The sequence below is a fragment of the Diprion similis genome, chromosome 3 (assembly GCF_021155765.1).
Source record: "Diprion similis isolate iyDipSimi1 chromosome 3, iyDipSimi1.1, whole genome shotgun sequence".
NCBI lineage: Eukaryota > Metazoa > Arthropoda > Insecta > Hymenoptera > Diprionidae > Diprion > Diprion similis.
In genome coordinates this window covers 7258989-7283332 of record NC_060107.1, presented here as the reverse complement: position 1 = coordinate 7283332, position 24344 = coordinate 7258989, and the positions used below count along the sequence as shown (strand labels likewise).

Here is a 24344-nt window from a genome sequence, read left to right as displayed (position 1 = left end):
TACGCTAAAGACACTCCCGCCTGCCGAGAAAAGGATATTAAACATCGGAAATTGGGGGTGAAACGGGGATGAAAATAAACAAAAATAATAAGCCACGCACTAAAGGCGAAGCAATTACACAGGGAAGAGGGTCAAACGATCAGAAGCTACCCGTTTTACGGAATTGAATTTCCGTTTGATCGGCGCATCCAGTCAACCGCACACGCGATGCCCTACAGTATTTCACTCCCATTTTGAACTTCACGATATTTAGGTTTCTGTTGCAACTGTTTTTTTCAAACAGAATTCCAGATTTTACCATTTTCATATCACCTCTGATTTTACAAATCTCGGACGTTTCATAATGATCGTTTCAAAATTGAATGAAAAAAAGTAACCATCACAATTTTTCACCACAATGAATACCAATCTCATTCGCTTCGGTGAAACAATTTTGTTATCTATTTTTCCCACCGAAAAAAAATCACCGATATTTTTTTTTTAACTTAATAGAAATTTATTTTCAACCCAGTTGTGGTTTTTTTTTTTAAACACTTGAATCATTTATAATTAAAAATAAAACAGTATATAAGACAATATAACACGATGACCGGTAATACAGAAAAAAAAATATCAACGTGTAATATCGTAGCAAAAATTCATGAAATACCGTACAAGCTTTTAAGTTTATGCAGAATTTTTTTGACATATAAAATGTTAAACGAGGAAAGAATTCACAGATTTCTTTATACTGAGAATGCCACCGCGCAAAAAAAAAAAAAAAAAAAAAAAAATTCAATGTTGCAAAAACGACGCGATAGTTTTTATGATTTTTCGCATCTGCATTCCTTGTACTGCAATTTGACAACGTGATACTGCAAAGGGAAGCTGAGTTCTTTACCGCACTAACTTTCATCGGTTTTAGATTTTCTTTTCACGGTTGACGTTGAGTTCCGTTGGATTTCAAGCGCGTTTTCATCGGACAGAGGGTGGATGGGAATCCAGTCTCGAACAACGTCTGTCACGCGTTGATCCTCGCAATTGAATACGTTAAGCCAGCGTACCGGCATGTCGATATTATACCTATACATGCAAACAGCTGCAGTTCGCGTAACGATTCGCATGGTTTTCCACCGTCGCACGTCGTTACACAAAATACTATACATACTCGTGTTATGTATGGCCATTATATATGGGACAGTCTAGTTCACTTGGACCTACGGAAAATACAAATCCCATGTAATATGAGGAACTATGTTTTCGAAAAAGAAACCGAAAACCATGAAAATCGTCTGCAAAGTCGGGAAAGTACAACACAGTCGTGTTTTTTACAAAATTGTTTTCATCCCTCTGTAGAATCGCTCAAATCTCTAGAATTAGCGTTGCAATTAATTACATTTGTAACTACAATACTAGAATAATTAATGATTATATGGAAAAATTGTAATTACATTGAAATTAATTAATAATTACAATAAAATATCACAATCATAATGGAAATGGTTAGTGAATAAAAAATAAAATTCTAATTTTACTCAAAACAATGAATAATTACACAGTAATTACTTTGCAATTGTTAATCATTATGAGTAAATTTACAATTTTTGTTACATAATTATTAATTATGACGATTATAATTACAATTTCCTTTTGGAATTATTGAACATTTTTAGGATAATTCCAATTTCCTTTACGCAATTAGTAATTTAAAATGGATAATTAACCAATTTTGCAACATTCTCCGAAATCCTGAAATGACATCTTGAATCGGCTTTTCTCCCAGACATGATCCGAAGATAAAGGTCAAGTCTCGCTTGCACACAAATAACCTGCAGCGGAGGTCGTTTGTCGTTTACAAGCAGCTCCATCGCCTCCGACTAGAAAATAGAAAAGCCGGTGACCCAAGGTGTGGGTCACTGGCATCTCCTGTCGGAGGAGAGAACGAATGACGGGTCCTCGCCTTTATACACCTACCTACATACGTCCGAGCTGTGTAATGATTAAATTTTATCGACCGTTCCCGAGTTTATTGTCCGGCCTTACGTGTGTTTGTGTTTGTGTTTGTGTTTGTGTTTGTGTGTGCGATGCTCTTTTACGCAGGCTGTGTGCATGCGGTCTAGTAATCAGGTATGGATTAATTAAATGCAATTGTTGAAAAAGTGTTGAAATAAAAATTGAAGTAAAAATCAAATCTTGGAAAACAGAAAATTCACAATTTTTTGCTTTGTTTTTTAATCAGTATATAGAAACTGGGAAAAATATAATCGTTTATTTAGGATAAGTAGTAAAGAGGAGAAATTATAGGTTTGTCCACGACATGATAATTAAAAAGAAGTTTACGGTAAATTTGCAAAAAATAGTCTTTTGGATAAAATGAACCATCGCAGAGTGAAATCTTACAAATCTAGTCGACTTTTTATAATCTTCAAGCGATGAGATAGGAAGCATCGATATATAAGCTTTTGTGTGTACAATTTCAATATTTTTTTAGTTTTGCATTGCTAAACGGATCTTCGCAGCTTGCGAATGTAATAAATTAATTTGGCGAGTACAATTATCTGATTATGTAATTAGTAAGAATCATCGATCAATGAGTCACCGTGTATAGATTTTCCTGTTTTGGTGGAATTGGTTTGGCATCGAGTGTTTCCTCGTGGTTTTGAAACGATGATCCTAAAACTGACACTCAAATCCATGATTGAGTTGAATTTGATTGAAACGGTGTCTTCTGAACATATAAAAACAATTAAAATACCATCGAATTTTCGAATTAGAAAAAGAGCCGGGTAATCGATAACTTTGAAATAGAAATTCACTTTTGTTGCTAACAATTAATTATAAGTATTGCATTATTATACATCCAGTAATTGCAGGATACTTGCGTTGTATTCTTAGTAATAATTTATTCCATTGAAAGCTTGCAGAGCGCGTGAATTAGATTAGATTAGTTAGATCAAAGATATTCTCAAATTAAAAAATGTTCAAAACACTTTTGTTGAGAATTTGCGAACTTTAGCTGTTCCGAATCTAAATTATCATCTCGATCAATTCTTTGGATGATATTGACGATTTGCTAAATTTCGCGATACGTGAAATGCGAGGAAAAGTTTATGCGCAATAATCTCGTTCGGCAAACGAGTGTCGAGTGACGTATGTCAGAGCTAAAACCATTCCGTAAGCATTGACGAAATCGGGTCAAACAATCCGTCCAGATTTACGATTAATCAGGACAATCGACAACGTACCATGAATTTTTTACGAATCACGAGTGACAGTGTCTGATTGAAAGAATCCAGTCAATACGCCTCGGCTGTTTTTACCGATAAATGAAATCTCACACTCGGTAAGAAAGTAGCATCGAATTCCGCCGCAGACCGTCGATTTTCCAATTTTAGAAAGAGAGGAAAATCAATGAACCATCAAAGTTGTAAAATCTTTTTTTTTTTTTTTTTTTTTTTAATTTATTCAAATTTTTTTATGTCGTTTCCAATCGTGCAAATTCTCTACAAATCTGCAAAAATAAAAATTTCATAAACGGACGAAAAAAAAAATGAGTCAAAAATATAATGTAATTGTTATAAATTGATGAAAAATCGGATTGTTTTTCATTTCGAATAAAAAAAAAATTCTATACATGATTTACATTTTTCCTTGTATATATGTATATTGTATATACCTGTAATATTCATAAACGTTACGCAACGCTGAAATAGATTGAAACAAGGCATGAAAGGGGTGAAATTTTTTATCTTCATCTTTTCTCCGCTCCTCGTTATCGGCTCCGCCGGTAGATCATAGCTCGATTAATGTTTCGTACGGGCAAAATTTAACGGCATAGACATCAGTCTAGACGACGACGAGGAGGACGGATACGTAAATATATGTATACCTTTGCGAGCGAAAATATCGTCCAGGTGGCTTAGGATTCTATATGATAATATACTTGTATGCTCACTGGCTTAGAAACGTTACTCTTACCATCAATAATACGGACACGCAACAAGTTATCTTGTGCGTAGCTTTACGTACGTGTCGAGCTTTCGAGGATCGATAGCTTTACTAAATTTCGGCCTTAGATCTGACAATGAGCAAAACGTAATTGCTGCACGATTTATCGACTAATAATCGGTAGCTTCGGTTAATCATTTTTCCGATTAATCAAGTAATCGTTAATTTCGGTTAATCCTTTTTACCAATTAATCGATTAATCGAAGTTGACTCATAATAATTCTGCGGGTCAATCGATAGGTGAATCGAAACCGTCGATTAATCGATTAATTGGAAAAAACGATTTATTGATATACTCAATCAATTGATTAATCGCACAGCACTAATTACTACAACAACAACTCTCAAAGGTAAAAATAAATTCTCTACAATTATGCCAAAAATTGCTGTTTTGATGATTTTTTTTTCCTTCTTTTTTCTTTTGTCAACGTTTTTCGACTCACTAATTGAGCCTCTAATTACATAGTCAAATTAATTCAATTCTAATTTCGTTCAACGCTGTATAACGGATATACTTATAATGATTGAATTTCCGATGCAGATCCCAATCTTTTCAACAGCCAGTAAAAGCAATTCAAAGAATTAAAGAAGTCACGCTACTTGAGTGTAAGAAAAAAAAAACAACAAAATTACTAATAATTCAATAAGTAGGTACTTGAAAAGATTTTGCGGATTTCGTGTTTTTTCTTTATTTTCTTTTTTTTCTTGACAAAAATCGAACGATACCTACATCTTTCACTGGATTTGCAAAATTTTTACAAACAATCAACAAACAATATTTTTTGCCTTGCTCAAAAACATATTCGTAAAGAAAATATCATTTGTCTCTGAAGGCTGAATAAAGTTGCCTCAGGAGTTTAACTAGAAACGCCTTTGGTTATCTACGCAATTGTTTGCACAATGGTAAAAATATCAATTTATATTGTCATAATTGTACCGTTGAGAGCTTGAAATGTGCTGCAATTGCAGCGATTTCGTGGACCTGATATTTTCTTCTTCAAAATTGCACCTCGGGTGAGGCAAATATCTGCTAACATCTCCTGTTCTTCAGACAAAGAACAATTCCGGATGTGGTCCTCAGGGAAGCTGCGTATTCCTGCAACGATTTTTCGCCTACACGATAATATATAGTAACGAGTTTTTTCTAACACGCCGAGTTACAGTTATAGCTTATTTTTACAAATTTTACACATATTTGCCGAACCGATCGTCAAACGTTCACATCTAAAAATATTATACATAAATAAATGAAAAATAAAGCAAAAAGATGCAAAAGGAAAAATATAAAATTTTGTTTTGGATCTACAGAATTATTTGAAATTGAGTCAATTAATTAGTATAACTAATTACCTAGCTTAAAAAAAGAAAATTATATCGAATATATAGAAACTTTTTTAACCAGCGGAAGTGTATGAATAATGTTCGATTTGCAAAGTGTAATTCAAACGCGGAAACTCCATCCGAATAAGAAAAGTCTCGTGAAATATGCAATATCAATTTTATATATCAAGTTGAAAAGCTATATCGGAAAGAAAGCCGCAATATATATATGTACACATAATTAAAAAGCATTTTTTACGATATAGTTCATAAAATGATCGATTGGACTTTACTATATCTCTATAGATTATGACAAGAGTCTGCGAGTTGATTGAAAAATAAATATAAAATCGATGTTTTGAATATTTCGAAAAATGAATATATACACTCATAATAAACCTAAATCGAAAATAAAGCCTTGTTTATTCGTATTTTACTATTTCGTTCGATCTTCAGCCCGTCGAGCTTCTATAAGAACATAAATTTCTCATTCGTGCATAATTCTTTTTTCACTTAATCCCACAAAGTTGAATTCAACCGCGGTCCAAGCAGCTTCAGTTCTTTTCACCGCATTCATTCACCATTTTTCGAAGCTTCTATGCATTACATCCTGAAGCAAAAATTTAGTCGCATGCAAAAAAAAGTTAGGAAAAAAAGAAACAAAAAGAAAAAGCTTAGCCAACCCCAAAGGTATTGGGTTACAGAACAGGATCGTTAGAAGGATAACAAAGAAACAAACAGAAAACGAAAAAGAAAAAAAAAACAACCAAACAAAAAAATTCCTACAACTACGCGAATGACGCAGTTACAAGACTCTAGTGCGCAGCGTTGTTGATCCGTGCTTCAACTTTTGAAACGAATGGCGTATACATATATAATAAAACTACTTGTAATACACACGCAGCTGTATAGAACGTAGCCGGGTAAAATTGTAGAATATAATATAAGGTGGATATCCGTTTTAATCAAGCGTATTGTTTATTCATCTGATAATCAGGGAGCTGCCTCAGCTCCCCCCCCCCCCCCCCCGCCCCGCCATCACCCCGCCGGCCCGCGCTTTTCGAGCTTGCGCAGTTTTTAAGCTCGGCGTCGGCGTCGCGGCGTCGGCGTCAGCGTCGTCTAACTTTAGTCATGAGCCGCTAGTCGGCGCTGAGACTCGCGCGAAGCACCTCGTGCTTCGAATTTCACACCTAGAGGGGCGAGCGCCGGTGGTTTTCCTTCTCTTCTCTTCGACTCGTCGGCGTCTCTCTCACATCGGCGCGCGATTCGTATAAGTAGATAAATAAAAATTGATTAACAATGGATAAATGAATGAATAAAGAAATATATAAGTTAATAAATAAATGAATAAATAAATAAGGAAACGTGAGGATGATGCGATTGCTGTTTTATTCTCGGGTAAAGTTTACAAAAGCGATGGAAGAATTTTTAACAGTGCGGTGAATTATGATCGATTAAATAAATAATCGATTAACTCAGAGATTGTAGGTGGCTAGAATTTTCGAGGAACTTGTGGATTAACGAATCGATAAAAACACGTGCATACCGGATCATCGATCGCGACTCTCGGCTGTTGTGTCGATTTTTGCAATCGGCGCGGTAACTCGTTTAATAACAAAATGCAATTTTTAAAAAGAAAGTGTCGCTGCCTCGTCATTTTTTCCCGAGTTTCCGACGCTAACTGACCGCTAAATATGTGCAATAATAATTATTTCGAACATTACATCCGACGGTGCTGAGTTACGTCGACTTCTTCTTCGTGTAATATTTACTTTGTGCTGACGTTAGACGATGCATTCGAGGATGCATCGAGTGCTGCGGCAAAGGCGGGAATTAAAATTGTTGCATTTTTAATCGCTCACGATTTCCGGTTATGTGAATAAAACTTATCTGGCATAATATCCGTCATTTTTTTTTTTTTTTTTTATTCTCGAACGTGCGCGTTTTCTTTTTCTGTGTATTTTTCTAATCCGTTAGAGAGGATGCAAAATACAATATTACTGTAAAGAATAAAAACTGACAGCAGCTGTGCAAGACACTTAAATGTAAAAGTTTAACTTTCCAAAACCGAAATCTGTGAACCAAAAGTAAAACAAAATTTAATAAAATGAAAGAAGAAGAGGAGCAAACGAAAAAATTAATTAATTAACCAGCGTTTTTGTATTCTTCGAAATTACGAATTTGTTTCAATTAAACTTTTCGTCAGTGAAGTTGTTCTTCATTCTTTTTTTTTTTTTTTTCTCTCTCTTTTCGTATTCTTGCCACCAGATGAAACGATCAACGACCCCCTTTATTGTTGTTCATTCCGCTTGCGACAACGAAAATGTAAACGACGACGATTATTGTGATGATCACGATGGTATCGATGTGAGGATGTTAATTAAGCCGGGAGTTGGATAAAACAAAGCATCACCATGAATTATTTCCATTTATTATTGTACATAGATATTTTTCAGCCCGGTTTTATCCACACTTTTGGATTTGCCTGGTGCTGATCTACGATTCAAAAAATAAGTAAACAATTGAACAAACAAATAAATAATAAATAAACAAAAAAAGTATCCAAAAGTCTAAATTCTATCACCACTGTAAATTAATTTTCGTTTCTATAAAAATTTCACTCTAAAACGTTTGGAAAAGAAATGGGACAAAAAATATATCTGAACGTTTGCGTGATAAAAATAAAGCAATATATGTATATATATATATATATATGTATGTATACACATTGTATATACGCCCACATAAATTATACACACATATATACAGAAAAAATATAACATATATATACACACACACATATATATATATATATATATATATAGATATATTTTTCTTCTGATTTGACGGTTGGAAATGGAACATATATACTTACGCGTATAATGAATATATAATATCGTCCATATATATGTATACGTACTCGTGTATGAAGAAAAAAAAAAAAAAAAAAAAAAAAACAAAGAAGGAATAAATAATACCGGTATATACATAATAAATTTATATAAAATTAAAGTGCAAGGATATTGGGAATTCCAATATCGACACAACTAATAGTATATATTGAGTGCTGGTTCGCGGGTCCAAAGAAATGTAGCTTATTTTTAAATAAATTTAACGATGCAAAGTATAAAATTTTTAATTTTAAACTATAAACTATAATAAATTTTAAGCTAGTGTACATGTGTGAAGGTAAAAGAGATTATCGTCATAAAAAAAATAACAAACAATCTATAATACAACATCGAGAGCCGCATTATTATACTATAATATACATACGAGATTACCAATTAGAATCGAGCTGATAATACATATATATATATATTTGCATATAGGTACACTTGTACATACAATGCGTATATTATGCTAACAAAACACAGATACACACACGCAAACACACGCACGCACGAAAGTAAAAAAAAAAACCATCACACGAGAGTGGTCCAATAAATTATTATAATAGATTGTCGTGGTCCAATTCATAGTGGCTTAGAAATTTAACGATTCCTATTTTTTACGACGAAAACGTACGGAGGGAGAGTTTCTTTTTTTCTCTTATCGTTAACGTAACACCATACAGGTGAATATACGTTACATAACCACTTTACATAAACGTATAAAAGTATAGGTATAAAAGTAATTTGAAGAAATTAACGAAAATAAAAGTAAAAACGAAAATAGGAAAAAAAAATAAAATAAAAATTCTCCGGTTACTAAAGTGTTTCTCGAAAAATCAATAATATTATATTGTGATGAAACTAGACCAAAAAATAGAATTTATTCATTATCTAAAATAAATTAGATAATCATTGAATTACGCATGTGTAATAATAGTAATAACAATAATAATAATAAAAAATAATAATAATAGTAATAATATTATTAATAACAATAATAATATTAATAGTAATAGTAATATTAAAAAAAAGAGAGAGTGAGAGAGAAAGAGAGAGAGAGATTTTTGCGAGCTGTATAACGGGTGTATAATAACGCAAAAGTGCGAGGAGTTTCGAAATTGATATTTTTGAGTGTTTCGAGAAGCATGGCTTCGTCGAGCAGATACAGCAGCTATAATTGCCTGACTAGCTGGGACAGCTACGATAGGATTCCAAGGTATTTATTATCCAAGGATAATTAACGTTATTGACACCTAGCTGCGTATGTATGTACTCAGGCCTCGTCGCGTATGGCTGTCATAAGTATTATGTAAAGGTATGATGGAAACCCATAAGCGAGGTTATCACCCTTCAACGTGAAGCAATTTGTGAATTTTATTAGAAACTAGCAGCCCTTCTTCGTTCGTGGGAGTAAAAAACAAAAACCGATTGTTAGGGAAAATAAACGATTTAATCGATAATCTATTATTTTTAGTCATTCTAGCTTATGGTATAGAGAAACGCGTACGCGATAAACGAACGAACAACAATAAAAAACAAAATTTTATGTACATATGTATAGATGACAGTAGATAGAGAAGAAGAGAATTTTGCAATAACAATTTCATAATATTCAAGGAAATAATCAATGTAAACGCAAAAATTAACGGAGTGAATATTTTATCGAAGATTTTACGTTATAAAATTTTTTATAAAATTTTTTTTTATTCACATCATCGTTTATTTATTCTTTTTATACTTTCGAACGAACAAATTCTATTTTAATACGAAACACGTACGTCGATAAAACGGATCATTTATTCAGTGTGAATTATAAAATTTCATTTTATAGAGTTTCATTTCACTGCTCGATGATGTGTCGAAATTATAATAATCATTCGTATTGAATTAAATTTCTACGTTCCTGATAATAAATTTTATATCAAGTTCGCACGATTAGGATAAATTTTTAACACTTTGATGTCGTGATCGGTTATTTAATTTTCTCGGTTTATCGTCGGAGTTGTTGATCCACGCGATACTGCATATATCTATGACAAACTATAGGAGATTCTGCATGGATCGGTGAACACGCAGTGCGTGCAGAGGCAGCTAAATTGCATCCGACGAGTGGGAAAGAGGATAAAGAAAAAACGTTTTTCACTGCGTTTTTATCTCCCATATAAATACTGTATATTTGAGTAAAACCAACGCGTGATGATGACGTGATAGGAAAGAACGCTATTCCGCTAGTTTTAATTCTATTTTGATTGAACTCGATTTTTCCCTTGAACTGCAAATTAATCCACTGAACTAGATACGCTATTCGCTTGTAGATATTCCGCGGCGTCGTTTTTTCATTTGCAATGCCAATTGGCGTTCATCAAACAGAATGATGGAATCAATTATTGTAATATATGATAAAGGCCGATGTTTTTTCAATCCTCTTCTTGTTTTTTTTTGTTTTTTTTTTTGTTTAGAAAGTACGATGAATTCCAAAGAAATTTTTATATCTCAACTTTCTTTTCTAGCCGAGAATTCATAACTAATTCAAACATAGATATGAATGTTCGTTTGCTTGTGAAAATGAAAATAATTTTTGAAAAAAATTTCATACAAACTCGACTAAAGTTTGGTCCTCACGATTGCTTTTTTTTTTCTTTCAAAAATTTTCTGCAATTTTTACAACTCTGAAACAGTGCCCTGATTTTTTGCACATTTTTCATTCAACTATTATTCATAAATTTTTGAAGAAAAAATTTGGAAAAGAGAAACAACCGTTGAAAATATTTCTGACACTATGTTATTTGCGGTACGCAAATTGAACGTTTCGACTATGTGTTAAAAATTATTTCAACAAAGCAAATTCAAACGATAGGAGTTGAAATATCAAGAATTTGAGAATTGGGTTTCACGATTATAACATTCAAAATTATTAATGTTTTTTTACTCGTTATGCTCGATCAGCAGATTTCCACAGATTTTCTGAGAAAGAATCAAATTGTTTACCATTTTAATAAAATGGCAACAGGCAAATGTTATCGGTGACGAATATCTGTTGTATCGTATTAAAAAAAAATTCACCCTCATCCGATATCTGGGTGGCCGTTTGTGAACTTCTTTTTTCATATGATCTCTGGAAATCTGTAGTACGATAAAAATGAGTCGGAAAAAAGTTATAATCAGATAAAACAACAAAGTTTATTAATTTATTAAGTTTTTGTGAAAAAAAAAAAAAAAAAAAAAAAAACAATTTCTCAAATTATTTCCATGGAAGCAGTGATTAACTTTTAAGCTTTCTTTTTTCTTTTCTCCTTTCTTTCTCTTTCTTAATTGAAATAACGAGTACCTAATTGGATCTTGAGTATAAACGAAAAGTCGGTAAAATCACTTTTGACCGAGGTGAAAATCGCTCTTTGATGTTGGAAGAAACGGACGAACATGAAATATGATCTAATAAACGACGAGAAAGTTTATACATCGCAATTATTATACGGTATGGTGTCTATTATATCTACCCACGAATGCAGTGTCGAATCGGTTGTAGCCCGATTTCGAAGCTCGAACAAAGCCTTACAATAATAATTAAAGGATCTCGTCAAGTTTTCACGAACTGAAAGAAACTTCGTAATTCACAAGCCGTTCTTTTCTTCGTCTGATTCCATAATTTTTCCCTCGTCTTTCAATCTCATTCCTCCTCTCTCTCTCTCTCTCTCTCTCTCTCTCTCTCTCTCTTTCCCCCTATTCAAACATCCCTCGGTTTTCCCCTCTTTTCAAACGCTGCGTCAAGGAGTCAAGTGATGGGTAAATATTTGATATTCTGTCTCTGCTGACAACCTCCCAGTGATTCTAACTACGACGACAAAATTTTCAAGACTGGGTTAAAGCGAGTAGCGATGGATCAAGTCGTCGCTCAAACGCGTTCAAAATCCAACCAGCCAAACTAAAAACCCATTTTCTTTATCCGCAATTGTACTGAACTAAAAATAGAGTCCAGCAACATGTATAGAATATCTATATATTGAATTGAAAACGTGAGGTATAAAAGAAAACAGGTCGACAAAAGAAAGAGAAGAAATAAATTATTTTTTCGTTGATTTTATATTTAAATAAAAAAAATTTGATTCTATCGATCGAGTAATAACCAAAATCATGATTTATTATTTACAATGTTTGCTTTTGTCTTTTTTATCCTGGACGTGAAATTTTCATTTCTTCCACGTAACCAATAGAAGAAAAATAGTTTCATTAAATAAAATCTGCTTTACTATTTTTTTTTTACATTAGTTACGTGGAAGATGTGAAAATTTTACATCTAAAACCCAGACTGAAAATTCGTGTTGATCGTTGCAATCAATCTTTATACTATAAACATTATTATCTTACGATTGAATCTTCAAATTCAGAGTACTTAACAGTGTGTCTGCAGTTTAAGTGACTATAAGCTGGATTTTTTTCCAATTCATATTATATACAGACGTGAAAGAATAGCGAGAAGAAAAAAGAATCTCTGGAACTGAATCTCTTAACGAAGTAAGCCGTGAAGTTATAACTTGATTCTTTTTCCGTATATACCGTAGTACCGACGTCTCGGGTTTGTTGGAAAGTTTGGAAAAATTGATTAGCGATATAAGAAATAAGTTTTCAAGATACGGGATGGGGTCAGTCAACTGTGGTTTATTTCAAAGCCCGTGGTCGAGCACTTACGCGTATTGTTTCGCCGGAGTTTTATCGAGTTACAACTTTAAAAGCTTCGCATGTGCACCGCCTCTCCCCAACAATATACCTATATCTTGTTATATCACTTCCTGTTGCCACGATGCTGAAGATTAGTAACGAAATGTCGGAGAAAATCATTATTGCGAAACTTTGCATTACCTACTTATATAAACTATAAATTACTTTGCTGAAGGTGTAGCTAGTTTGCAAAATGTTCAAATTTGTTTATGTATACACATATCGTTTTATGAAATTGCAAACAATCCGAAAAATTCCTAAATAACATGATTCTTGAAAACATTTTATGTTTATATTTTCTTTATTTGTTTTACATAAATCCTGACAGTTGTAATTGTTTGATCACAAAGAAAAAAAGGTATGAGAAAAATTTAATTTCACAAGCTCAATTATCTTTTCGTTTATTTAATTTTTATAATCTATTCCTAACCTCGTTACTTTTTCTTCTTCTTTTCAACCTAATTTTTACACAATTAATTCTGTGACCTCCTCGGGAATTTTGAGACGCAAATTTTTTTCTACTTTTATAATTTTCATGATTGCACCGGAAGTTACGACGGCGTGAGACACTCGAATCAAAAGCGGAAACTGCTAGGAACGTCAAAGAAAAAATCCAGCCGTTGATGCACAGAATCTTGGGAAGTCTCTTGCAATCTTTTGAAATCATCTGAAATGTCTTGAAATCTTGAAAAGATTTGTAATCACCTGAAGTTTTTTGTAAATCTTTTGAAACTTTTTTAATCTTGAAATTAAGTGATGCACTAAATCCACAAGTGATTAACCCCTTAAGTTAAAAAATAAATAAATAAATAAATAAATAAATCTATGTTTCAATATAAATTTAAAAATAAGTCCGCAAAAAAAAAAATATGTAATGTAAAAAATAATTGAAATCAAATCTACAATTAAATTGAAACATGTAAATCGAATCGAGTGCAGTTGCACCATTTTGAAAAACGTGAATTCGTTCTTATTTCACAAATCTAAAAATGATAAAAGTTTGTCACGGAAAATTAATGAAGTTACGTTTTTTCTTTACGAAAAAAAAAAGTCACAGTGTGACTCGATCGGTCCAATCCTCGCCGCTTGTCACAGTTTTCTCACGTGATCGCATGCCGGTTCTTCTTGATCAATCGGGGGTCTGTCAAATTGACTCAGCCAAGTTGACAACGACCCTCTTAACCCTGTCACTGCGCAGGAGGATTAGGGACTCCCGAGTATTGGTTACACGCTCGACACCCACGTCGAACGAGGCGTTTCCACTTCCGCCTTGATTGTTTTGGGGATTTTCAAGCTCGTACAACTATTTTATTTGCACTGCACTTCGTTAGGTGCTCGAAACTCGAGTCTTTTAGCGTCTAGGGATTTTGTACCTTCAATCATAATCGGTGAACCGTGCAATCCAATTACGCGAATTTAAGCCTTGACTAATTTGTCTCAGCTTTACCGCGCTTCAAAACAACTTCACTGAAGAGACAAATTGACTCGATGTTGCTTCTAACGAAACTAATTACTCCGCTAATTATACACAAAGATGGAAAATTTCAAGGGCGAATCGATCGTCCGCTTGTCGTTATTATTATTTCACTTTTATGTCATTTTTTACAGTTATTTTTTTCATACGATAAACGTGTATTACGTACTCATGCGAATAATTATTCGTTTTGAATTATCAAATATAGTGATTAGATTGGTAATATGTAGTTTTATACGATTAAGAAATTATAATTAATCAAGCGATTCAAACGAATTAGGGATTCACGTGTAGAACGTGATTAAACACAGTTTTAAAATCTCTCAACAATAGATAGCTCAAAGTCTTTAAATTTCCTTGCTATTCCAACTTTGCGTACTTGGACACTCTTTTTTTAATTCTTTAGTAACTGAAATTTTTCACAGCGTGAAGAAAAACGAGATTCGCCTGAAAACCGCGCCTTTTTACAATTTTACGGACGTTGTCCGAACGCCGAGAGAGAATTCGGAATTCTGTTTCCGCGCAGCATCCGAGTCGCCTGTACCAATTAACCGCGTAGCCCAATTCGCGCCAAAACCACCCTCACCCGGGGTGTCTTGAGGCCGAGGTAAGCCACCAATTAAGGTGACGAATAGCTGCTGTCTCACGGCTAGATTGGCTGCCCGAATCACAGTCAAGACGCCGCGACGTGTGTTATGTGAGTATAGGGGGCAGTCCATCCCATTTCGACCTGCGTCCGACCCCTGACCTCTCGGATTTGGCCCGCGATTTTTTATATGATTATTCTCACATTAAAAGGCGCTAATTTTATTTTTTACATTTTTTCGACACGGTTTGAATTTTCTACAATTTTTCAAAATGATTTTATTAATCGACACAATTTAGAACGCTAAAAAAATGGGCCGTCATATATAAAAATTTTTAAGCCTAGAGCCGAAGCGAGGAGGTTTTTCCTTCTTACTGTTTTCAAGCTTTTTTCGAAACAAAAACGTTGAAAAAAATTAGAAACGGTTTTCTTGGAATCTTCATCGTTTCACCGAGATCATGAAAAAATTGTTCAATTTTTAATTCTAAGGGAATGAAAGAAAAAAAAAAAAATAAATGATTTATCGTTCATCGCATTGCTGTGTAGAAATAAATTGTATCTGAGATAAATTTTTCTTACTTGATACACCCTCCAATTCACCCTGTAAAAAGTGATTAAAAATTCCAAGATTAACTTGTAATCGTATGAAGTCTGAAGAAAAAAATGAGAAAAAAGAAGAAAAAGTTGTTACAAGTTTCAGGCTCTTTTCTTTAGGGGATGGAGGGAGAGGAAAAAATATTACTGGGTTATACACGCGGGGGGATGACCAGGGTGGAAATGACCCCAGAATTACATGAGCTTTTACGGTTAACGCGTCGCGGCAAAGTTTACTGACCGGAACTGACCCCGCTCAAGTGTCAGAAATTATTAGCCAGTCATCGGGTGGGCGAACCTCGAAAGTTTGCTTCGATTATACAATCAGGCTATGGACGCTATGGCTGATTAATGGACGGCAAAGCGCGACTTAACTGCCCCTCCTATATTATATCATGAAGAAATTAATTGATCCTTAATCGTTTCAAATTTTTTCACCCATAAGTCATGTGCAAACGTGTACTTTATCCGCTTACAAATGCAACAACGTTTTACGGTTTAAGGGGACCCGAAAGTGAAAAACAAGTTTCTTTTTTTTTTTTTTTTTGTACACGGTTTTGGTTTACAAAAAAAAAAAAAAAATTAAATACAAAAAGAAGAAGAAATAGTAAAAAAAAAAAAAGAGACAAGTAATTCGAAACGCAATTGTTATTTAGACAATCGTTCTTATTTATTCGCAATCAGAGAGTTGAACCACCGTAATAATCACGATATCATCGTTTCTTTGTTCAGGATCATAGATTTTTTTTTCTTCTATATCACGCTAAAGGGAAAAAAGCCTTATTCAGATATTCATTGCTGATTCTATTTTACGCAATAAATATAACTGTCAAGAGCTCGATATTGCACGCATAGCAGTCCATGTATCCCATTTGTGATTAAACTTTCTCGATTACTTTTCGCAAATCCTTAGCAAAGCCTCCGGTTGAACAAGTTCAGCCAACGAAGAGTGAGAGAGAGAGAGCGAGAGAGGAGGGGGGGGGGGGGGGGCACTAACCCACGCAGCCATGGCAAAGAAATTGTGATTGGCAATAAAAAAAAACGACGATTCAACGGTTTGATAATAAATTTTGTCCCCTCGTTCATCAACTTCGGGAATATTTTCCATTTTCATATTTCGCAAGAAAGTGCAATTGCAACAGTAAATCTGTACCTACGTATTGTACAATACACATACAATGAGGTGCCTTGTATCATCTCTTGCACATTTTACTCATTAGCGAGTAATCGCCTCAAATCGCTATACTAATTAGTAAAACAATGCGTGCGTAATTAATTCAACGCATATACGAGTATGTATAACCGTGGAGGGCGACGCGTATAAATTACAAATTATACGTTGTATTAATTATGTTCGTTTCTGTAGGAATACTCGTGGAGTAGGTAACGTGAAATAATCTAACAGCGTGTTGCCTATTATCGGTAATGAGAACCAAAATTCTGTTTATTACAACTACCTTAGACTGTTTTTTCACTTCTCTTTAAGCCTGATTTAAAAATCGCAATAATTACAATGGCGTTATAGTGGTAAGTATAAATGAACTTTTCAATAATTATCGCATTGTGCTTATGCAAATTAGGGCTGGGTTGAAATTCGGAATTTGAAAAGTTCTGTAAGTGCCAAATTTCGAATTTTTTGGTGGTGTATATTTTTTTTTCAAAATTCTGAATGATCGAAGATTTTCAGTTTCCTGAGCTTCTTTGTTTTGGTTATTCTGATTTCGGTTTTTCTAACTTTTTACACCCGCTCGTCGATTTAAACATTTGGAATATCACTCTATCGCAACTTTATTTTTCAGAATTTCGCTCTATCGGAACTTTACCTTTTCCGACCATTCGAAACTTCGCTGTTTCGTGAAAGTTTGATTTCTTCGCCTCAATTCTCGCGCTTTCCGAACTTTTCAAATTCGGGAACCTCAACCCCTCGCCCCGGCGGATGTAAGATTTTCGTAAAATTATAAAAGAAAAAGAAGGTGCAGGTACAGAAATTTCGCTTATCTTTACCGCGTCCGCATTTTTTTCTCCCCCGCGCGTTCCTCTCATGTTTTATCGCACGTTCCGCGTTTCCTTCTTCTTCTTCTCTCGCCCCCATTTTTCCTCTCCTCGCCTTCTTCTCCCTGCAGACTTCCCTCCATTCGCCAACCTACTTAAATCTTTCGTCGACGACTATAAGCCACAAATAAAGCGAACGCCTTCCCCAGGGGGTTATTGGACTCTTCCAATGTCGGTGCACAGGCATCGCTATGTCTCAGGTTAAAAAAGAAGAAATTTTCAAAATAGAACACGGGGCTGATCGAATCACGAGACTCGTGGGAAATAAGATCTACCGGATCATATCCGCGCCTCGGCTTATATACTCCTGCACTCCGCTCTTCTACCTCGGGGGTGGTCTTTAATAGGGGTAGGGGGTGAAAAAATCACCATCCCGCATCGCTTCGATTGCCTGCAAGTAAATAAATAAATAAATGAATAAATAAATGAATGAATGAATGAATGAATGAATGAATGAATAAAAAAGAACTCTGCCGAGATGCAACTCTCTGTAATCCAATTACTGATTTCCTCTCTTTGTTTTTTTTTTCTTATGTACTTGGGGCGAGATACGATCGCATCTCTTGATTCAAAATTCTCACCGAAAGCTCACAAAAGCATATATTTATGAAAAATATTATTAACTCTCTGTAAATAAATCATGAATTTAAATAATCAAAGGTGTAATTTTGTTGCATAATATGTACATACCTTTGCAAAGAAGAGTTTAAAATTAGTTTATGTTGTAACTGCGAACCGTCTGACCATACTCTGACCGTCGCCACTGATTTCCGACGTCTGAATCGCACTTAAACGAATCTTGTGTAAAAAATCGTTTGATTCTCGTCTCTGTGCCTGTGTCTATTAGCGTTAGAAATTAAAATTTCGACGATCGGTATCGCATTTCCACCATTAATATACGATATATAGATATAGTACGTATTATACAAATAATGATATTATACCAACGTCGAAACAAGGGAAAATTTTTTGATTGCATAACGTGGCTCTTTTTCTCTCTCTTTCTTTGTCTAATATTGCCATAGACATAAATATATAGGTACATCTCTCTCTCTCTCTGTCACTCACCCTTCGTCCCGGGGAAACTTGAGACTTTATTTAAATATCAACGGGGTTTTGATTTCCCGGCGTTTGTCGCGCGCAACAAAGAACTTTTGTTACAGGGACGGTGAAACAGCTTCGCGAATCTCCCCGTCCGTATCACCTTTTCGCCATCCATCCATCCATCCATCCATCCATCCATCCATCCATCCACCGTCTTCCTATTATGGTCTATATATACATATACATGCATATATATGGATGTATATTATATGAGTATGTATACTTCCATGGGCAATTCTTTTCACCATCCCCTTCCCTCTCAATTCGAGCGTATACCTACCTATCTACCTCACACAATATACCGAACGAACGGACGATGACGCAGACTCGAAAATAATAAAGGTGGAATTACCCCTCGCCGCCGTTTTATTTCCGCGATGAGGAAAAAGCAGGCGATTCATTCTACCAGCTATAATACATAATTATTTCAAGTCCCTTTCGCGGATGGATCCATAGAACCATAGTATCTTTAATTACACACACATACACACACACGCGCATATATTTAATAAATATATAATATAATATAATATATATATATACATATTTTTTAAGAAAACGATAATTCCATCGTAGCTTCCTCTAAAAAATTTGTTTCGAAAAAAAAAAGATTCTCTCAAAATATGAGCGTTGAACACGTTTTGTGGAAGATCGTACATTTTTTTCAATTATTGTATTTTTTTTTGTTTTTGTTTTTGTACTTCATCTTTCGACGTGCATGCGTCACGTAATACTAACCTTTGCGTGGAATTGAATTTTTTGCATGACCATAACCAAAATTGAAATCTGCGATAAGGACGTACATCGGGTATACAGTGCGAAAGAAAAATTACTCAGACGAGATGATTTATTGTACAATTAATATTCAAAAGCATTGCATTAACAAGTTCAATTTTAAGGGAAATATGTTTCCTTAAAATTATACGGACATAATGTATATATATATGTATGTATAAATTAAAAACGTTTTAAACACGTAAACTTAAACTGAAATTTTTTTATTATTATTCATAACTTCAATGTACGGACTGATTACACTGTTTTAAAACTTTTATTCGATAAAAAAAAAAAAAAAAAGTTTAATGCAATTTCCCAAGTTCTCAATCTATTTTAAAAATATTTTTTCCTCTCGGTTTCGTTCAGTTTATTTCTTCAAAATATAATGAATTCAAAATCCGTAAATCGTGTATTGGCCAAAGTTTAAAATTTTGTCGTTAAAAAAGTATAAGACCAAACGATATAATACGATCTTTCTAAAATAATCAACAATATATCACGAAGGATATTTCTCTCGATTAAACTTATCACGATCGATTGCGGTTTCACTCTCTGGCTCTCACTTGAAGAAAAAAGAAAAACACGTCTTCTCTTTTACCTAAGAGTGATGAAAAATAATACATTTTCTATTGAACCGATTATTTTTTCTCAATTAATCCCGTATCATCGATTATTTTTTAGAATCATGCACCGTTTCAAAAAAATATGAAATAATCGTTTAATCTATTAATTTTTACCGATTTAATTGAGTCTTGTTTGATTATTTTTTTCGATTCGATTATTTTTAGCTTAGCGGTCATCGCTGTATTCCTTGCATGCGTAATATATACATGCATTTTTGACCATCACTAGCCACACTACAGGTACAGTGAAGGATTACAAAATCAATATCGCTGTATGTCATACACACACACACACACGTACACAGCGCTACGTAAATATAATACCTTTCCCATATAATGAGGAAAATGTAATAAAAAATATTACATTCCATATCGATTTGATTATTTTTTTATTATTTTTCTTACTTTCGACTTGCATACGTCACGTGAGACTCGCCTTCGCGTGGAATGAAATTGTTCGCATGTATAGCACGACAATTTTCACCGGATCGAAACTCCACGTCGCGTCCGCAGGTCATATCGCCAAGCATTAAGGGCGGTATGTTCAATTATTTATTAGCACATCTATTCTGTACCGTAGAATACTTTATCCTGCATACAGGTGTAGATATATCTACAACTTTATGTATGATATATAGATATAATATAAATACGTTTTGATTACGATTGTAAAGCACGCGATGGGTTAATTCGTTCCTACTGTATGCATAATAATAATAATTATTATTATTATTATTATTATGCAGTGCAATATTATGGCAGCCTTTAGTTGATTGAAATTGGAGAAACAAAAAATTTTTCTTCTTCGGTTCTTTTACGGATTTTCATTAATACCTCTGTCGAATTAATTAATTAAATAATTACTAGAATTCAAAGTTTTCGAAATTCTAAATGTATTATAATGATTTGAAAATAAGTGATGCAATTCAATATTTCACTTACGACGTGGAAATTTTTTATTCCCTCGATCGATCCCATTTAGAGGTTCCAATGCCAGCCTCCTAATTCGATCGATAACCAATCACTTTTTCTCGCAATCAGTATAACTGCCGCGGAAGTAATAAATATCCATTGCAGTGAGGGGGAAAATTCATCGATATACCGTATGATCGTCGTATATGTAATAACCGAATTTGTCAAAAACTGATTACAGGTTTATAGTATCAGGAGAGAAGCAGCAAAGTTCTTCAACCTTATAATATAATTTATTCAAAGTAAAGTTCGATTGATTTACTTTCAAATTCGTTTCTAATTTTATTTAACAAAATATCCTTATTAAGGTATTGAAACAATATGTTATATAATAATAATAATAATAACAACAACAGTAATAATAATAATTTAATACTACATCATCAAATCATTCAACTCTTCTAATTCGAAGGTTTGATTACATTCGAAAAACATTCGACAAATTTGAGTTATGATGCATGAATATTCTGTATAATAATAATGATAATAATAATATTAATAATAATGATGATGATGATAATGATGATGATGGTGAAATTCCTAACGACGATATCCATTTTCGAAGCATCGTATTAAACCGGGCTTGCACTCTTGCTGTTGAAATAACCGAGCGCTGATCTGCTGGATCTAAACAATTCAAGGCGAATTAACGACGTGATTAATGAAAGTAATGCATCCGCCGTTATTATACCCACGTCATAGGGGAAATTTTATGCTGCCATATAATAACGATATCGTGGATATCGTATATCGACCGTTGGAATTAGAACATAGCAGCAAAGTGAAGCCTCCTTAATCGTTGTTGTTATCTCGTATGTATATATAGGTGAAAGATTTATAAAGGAAAAGGGCGTTACGGAAACTCTTCATAGCGATATATAAGTTTGACGGAAGAATGATTTATTAGCGTCTATTAATAGGTATAAGGCGTATAAGACGAGGAGAAAGCTGTTATCGATATCATTCAAAAGTGATTTACAGTGATCGTAGGTATTTTGGATGAATCGTTGCTAATTCTATTATCATCCCGTGCTCGGAACGTCAAATATTTATTACATACGTTTGAGGTATCCTATGAAATTAGTCGTTTTATATTATAAGAATATAATTTGACGAATTCACAGCCTCGCTGGAAGCTTTAACAATCTATTGTACTTGCTGTCTGTATATATGTATGTATATATGTATTATACACCATTCAATAATACACTAGTTCAAACCATTCGGTTCTGCGAGTAGAGCAGTGGAAGCATAATTGTAAGCTTGAAAAGGCGACATCGATGAATATTAAAACCGTTCTGGAAATAGATGAGAATTATTCGTGACCGAAATTGAACGACTTTGATTTGGTAAAATGAAAAGGGTCAAAGGCTACTATCGGAGGGTTATTCATCTCGCGAAGAAGCCTCTCTCCGTCATATCATTCGCGAAACCTAAATACTGCAGCGTCAGTTTCCTACAAGGTCCCTCACAGCCTCTGTGCACTCGTTCAAGTATCATTATTCCAATTAACCCAGCTGGCACTTCACGGAGGGTGCAAAGTGCAAGAGAGAGAAGGATTGCATTAATTAAAGTTAGGCTGCACCGGCAGGTTTCGCCGTTAATTATTCCTCTTGAAAGTTTTATTACGCCTATAAGCAATTTCTTATTGGCAATAATTGCACGCCGGATCCGAGGAGGAAAGTTAAATTAACGATATCTATGTTTCGATACTTTGATTTTTAGTTAATACGCTTTGTTCCAAGAGCCAATGATTATGGTTGAACCGACTATGAATAGACTGTGCAACACTAATTCGATTAAAACTAAGCAATTTATTATTGGAATGATTTTCAACTTATGCAGGGTGTAACTCCGCTATACATAGAACCGTATTTGCCGGGTTATTGTTCGTTTCAACACAAGTTTCCAGTCAACTCATTTCAGCTTGTCTTAACCGTCCACGATTGGGAAGCTTGAAACCCTGCCACTTTCAAACACACCTTTGTGTTACAGACAAGGTTTCGAAGTTTGGAGAAAAGGCCGTTGCCAAGCCTTGTTTAAATCCTTTCAAACTTTGGCTGACAGCTCGCTGAATAGAAGAGAGAGTGAGAGAGAGAGAGAGAGAGAGAGAGAAATTTGGAATTAAAATTCTCCGCCGCATGGTGGATTAACTTGTTCGACAGAGTATCTTATGCCATAATTGGTTATCAATTTGAACAGGTGTACTCAAAGTATGAAAAAACGACGATCAATTTATGTAGAATATCCCAAGGGATCGTGAGAAAGTCTATTAAACGCTTGGAATGAGTTAAATTTCAATTTCAACCCCCACGAATTTTTCCCGCGCGTTGTTCAAACCAAGTTTAGAGATGATGAAGTGGTTTGAAAAAATATATAAGCTGCAGGGAGAATAGAATTTCATTTCCTTTATTCCTCTACCCGAATCAATCGACTTATGCATTCGCTTTCCTCTGCAAAAACTGAGGCCCGAAAGACACGTCGCGATTCGATGTTCTTCCATCGAGCCAATCTGTAGGTTCCGACCTTCGATTTCCGCGCAATTTACGAGCTTGTAATCCGCGCACGGGCATGGATCGGCAAATTCGAAAATCCCTACGCGTATCAAAAGCTCCGACGCAAAATCCAACAACATACGTTAGGCATACGTACGACTTCGTACCGGAGCCAAGAGAATGTCTGCTCGAGACGAATCGACCCACCGCGTCATCCTGGCAAAATTTAGCTACTCCGACAAGTTAATTTACCACCCCCTTTCCATGTATACCGACTCAATTAATTTTCCAACTCCCGCTGGCTCGCAAGGGTTCTGAAATTTGCAAACGCTACAATCGGAACTCCTCCTCACGTTTCACATGGAATGGAACGGACCATCAAAATTCAGATTGACCGTTGTAGAATATAGATAAAAAATTTCAGAAAACTCTGATCCTTTCAATTCAACGAATTGAAGTCACGACGTCGTGTAGATCGAAGCACCTTATATTATAATTGCATCATGATCGTGACCATAAACCGGTTCGATTACCCGAAACAATTACCGTCACAACTGATACCTTCAAGGTGGACCAAGGTTGGAACATACCTTTATACAATAACTACAATATTCGGAAATGGCTGTATTCCGAAATAGTAAATATACGAAATGATTCGTGTCTCCAATCCAGCAACAATCCTGGCTACCTAGTCTGGTTTTATAGAGGATTTTTCACACGCCGAAGGTGAGATGAGAGAACCCGAATGTA

The 24344-nt window shown here is 34.4% G+C and overlaps 1 protein-coding gene across 15 annotated transcripts in view; it reads left to right on the top strand.

The window, feature by feature from the left end:
* Positions 1 to 24344, top strand: part of LOC124404604 (potassium channel subfamily T member 2) — a 144715-nt gene that overhangs the window by 76467 nt on the left and 43904 nt on the right. The window contains exon 1 of one of the 15 annotated variants that reach the window (XM_046878905.1): positions 9221 to 9417. The exons of 13 other annotated variants lie outside the window; for them this stretch is intronic. In XM_046878905.1, the coding sequence (XP_046734861.1) occupies positions 9347 to 9417 (71 nt within the window). In that variant the 5' untranslated portion in view covers positions 9221 to 9346. Of the gene's footprint in view, positions 1 to 9220; positions 9418 to 24344 lie in introns of those variants that run through there. One more of the 15 variants, XM_046878907.1, reaches the window with a different exon arrangement.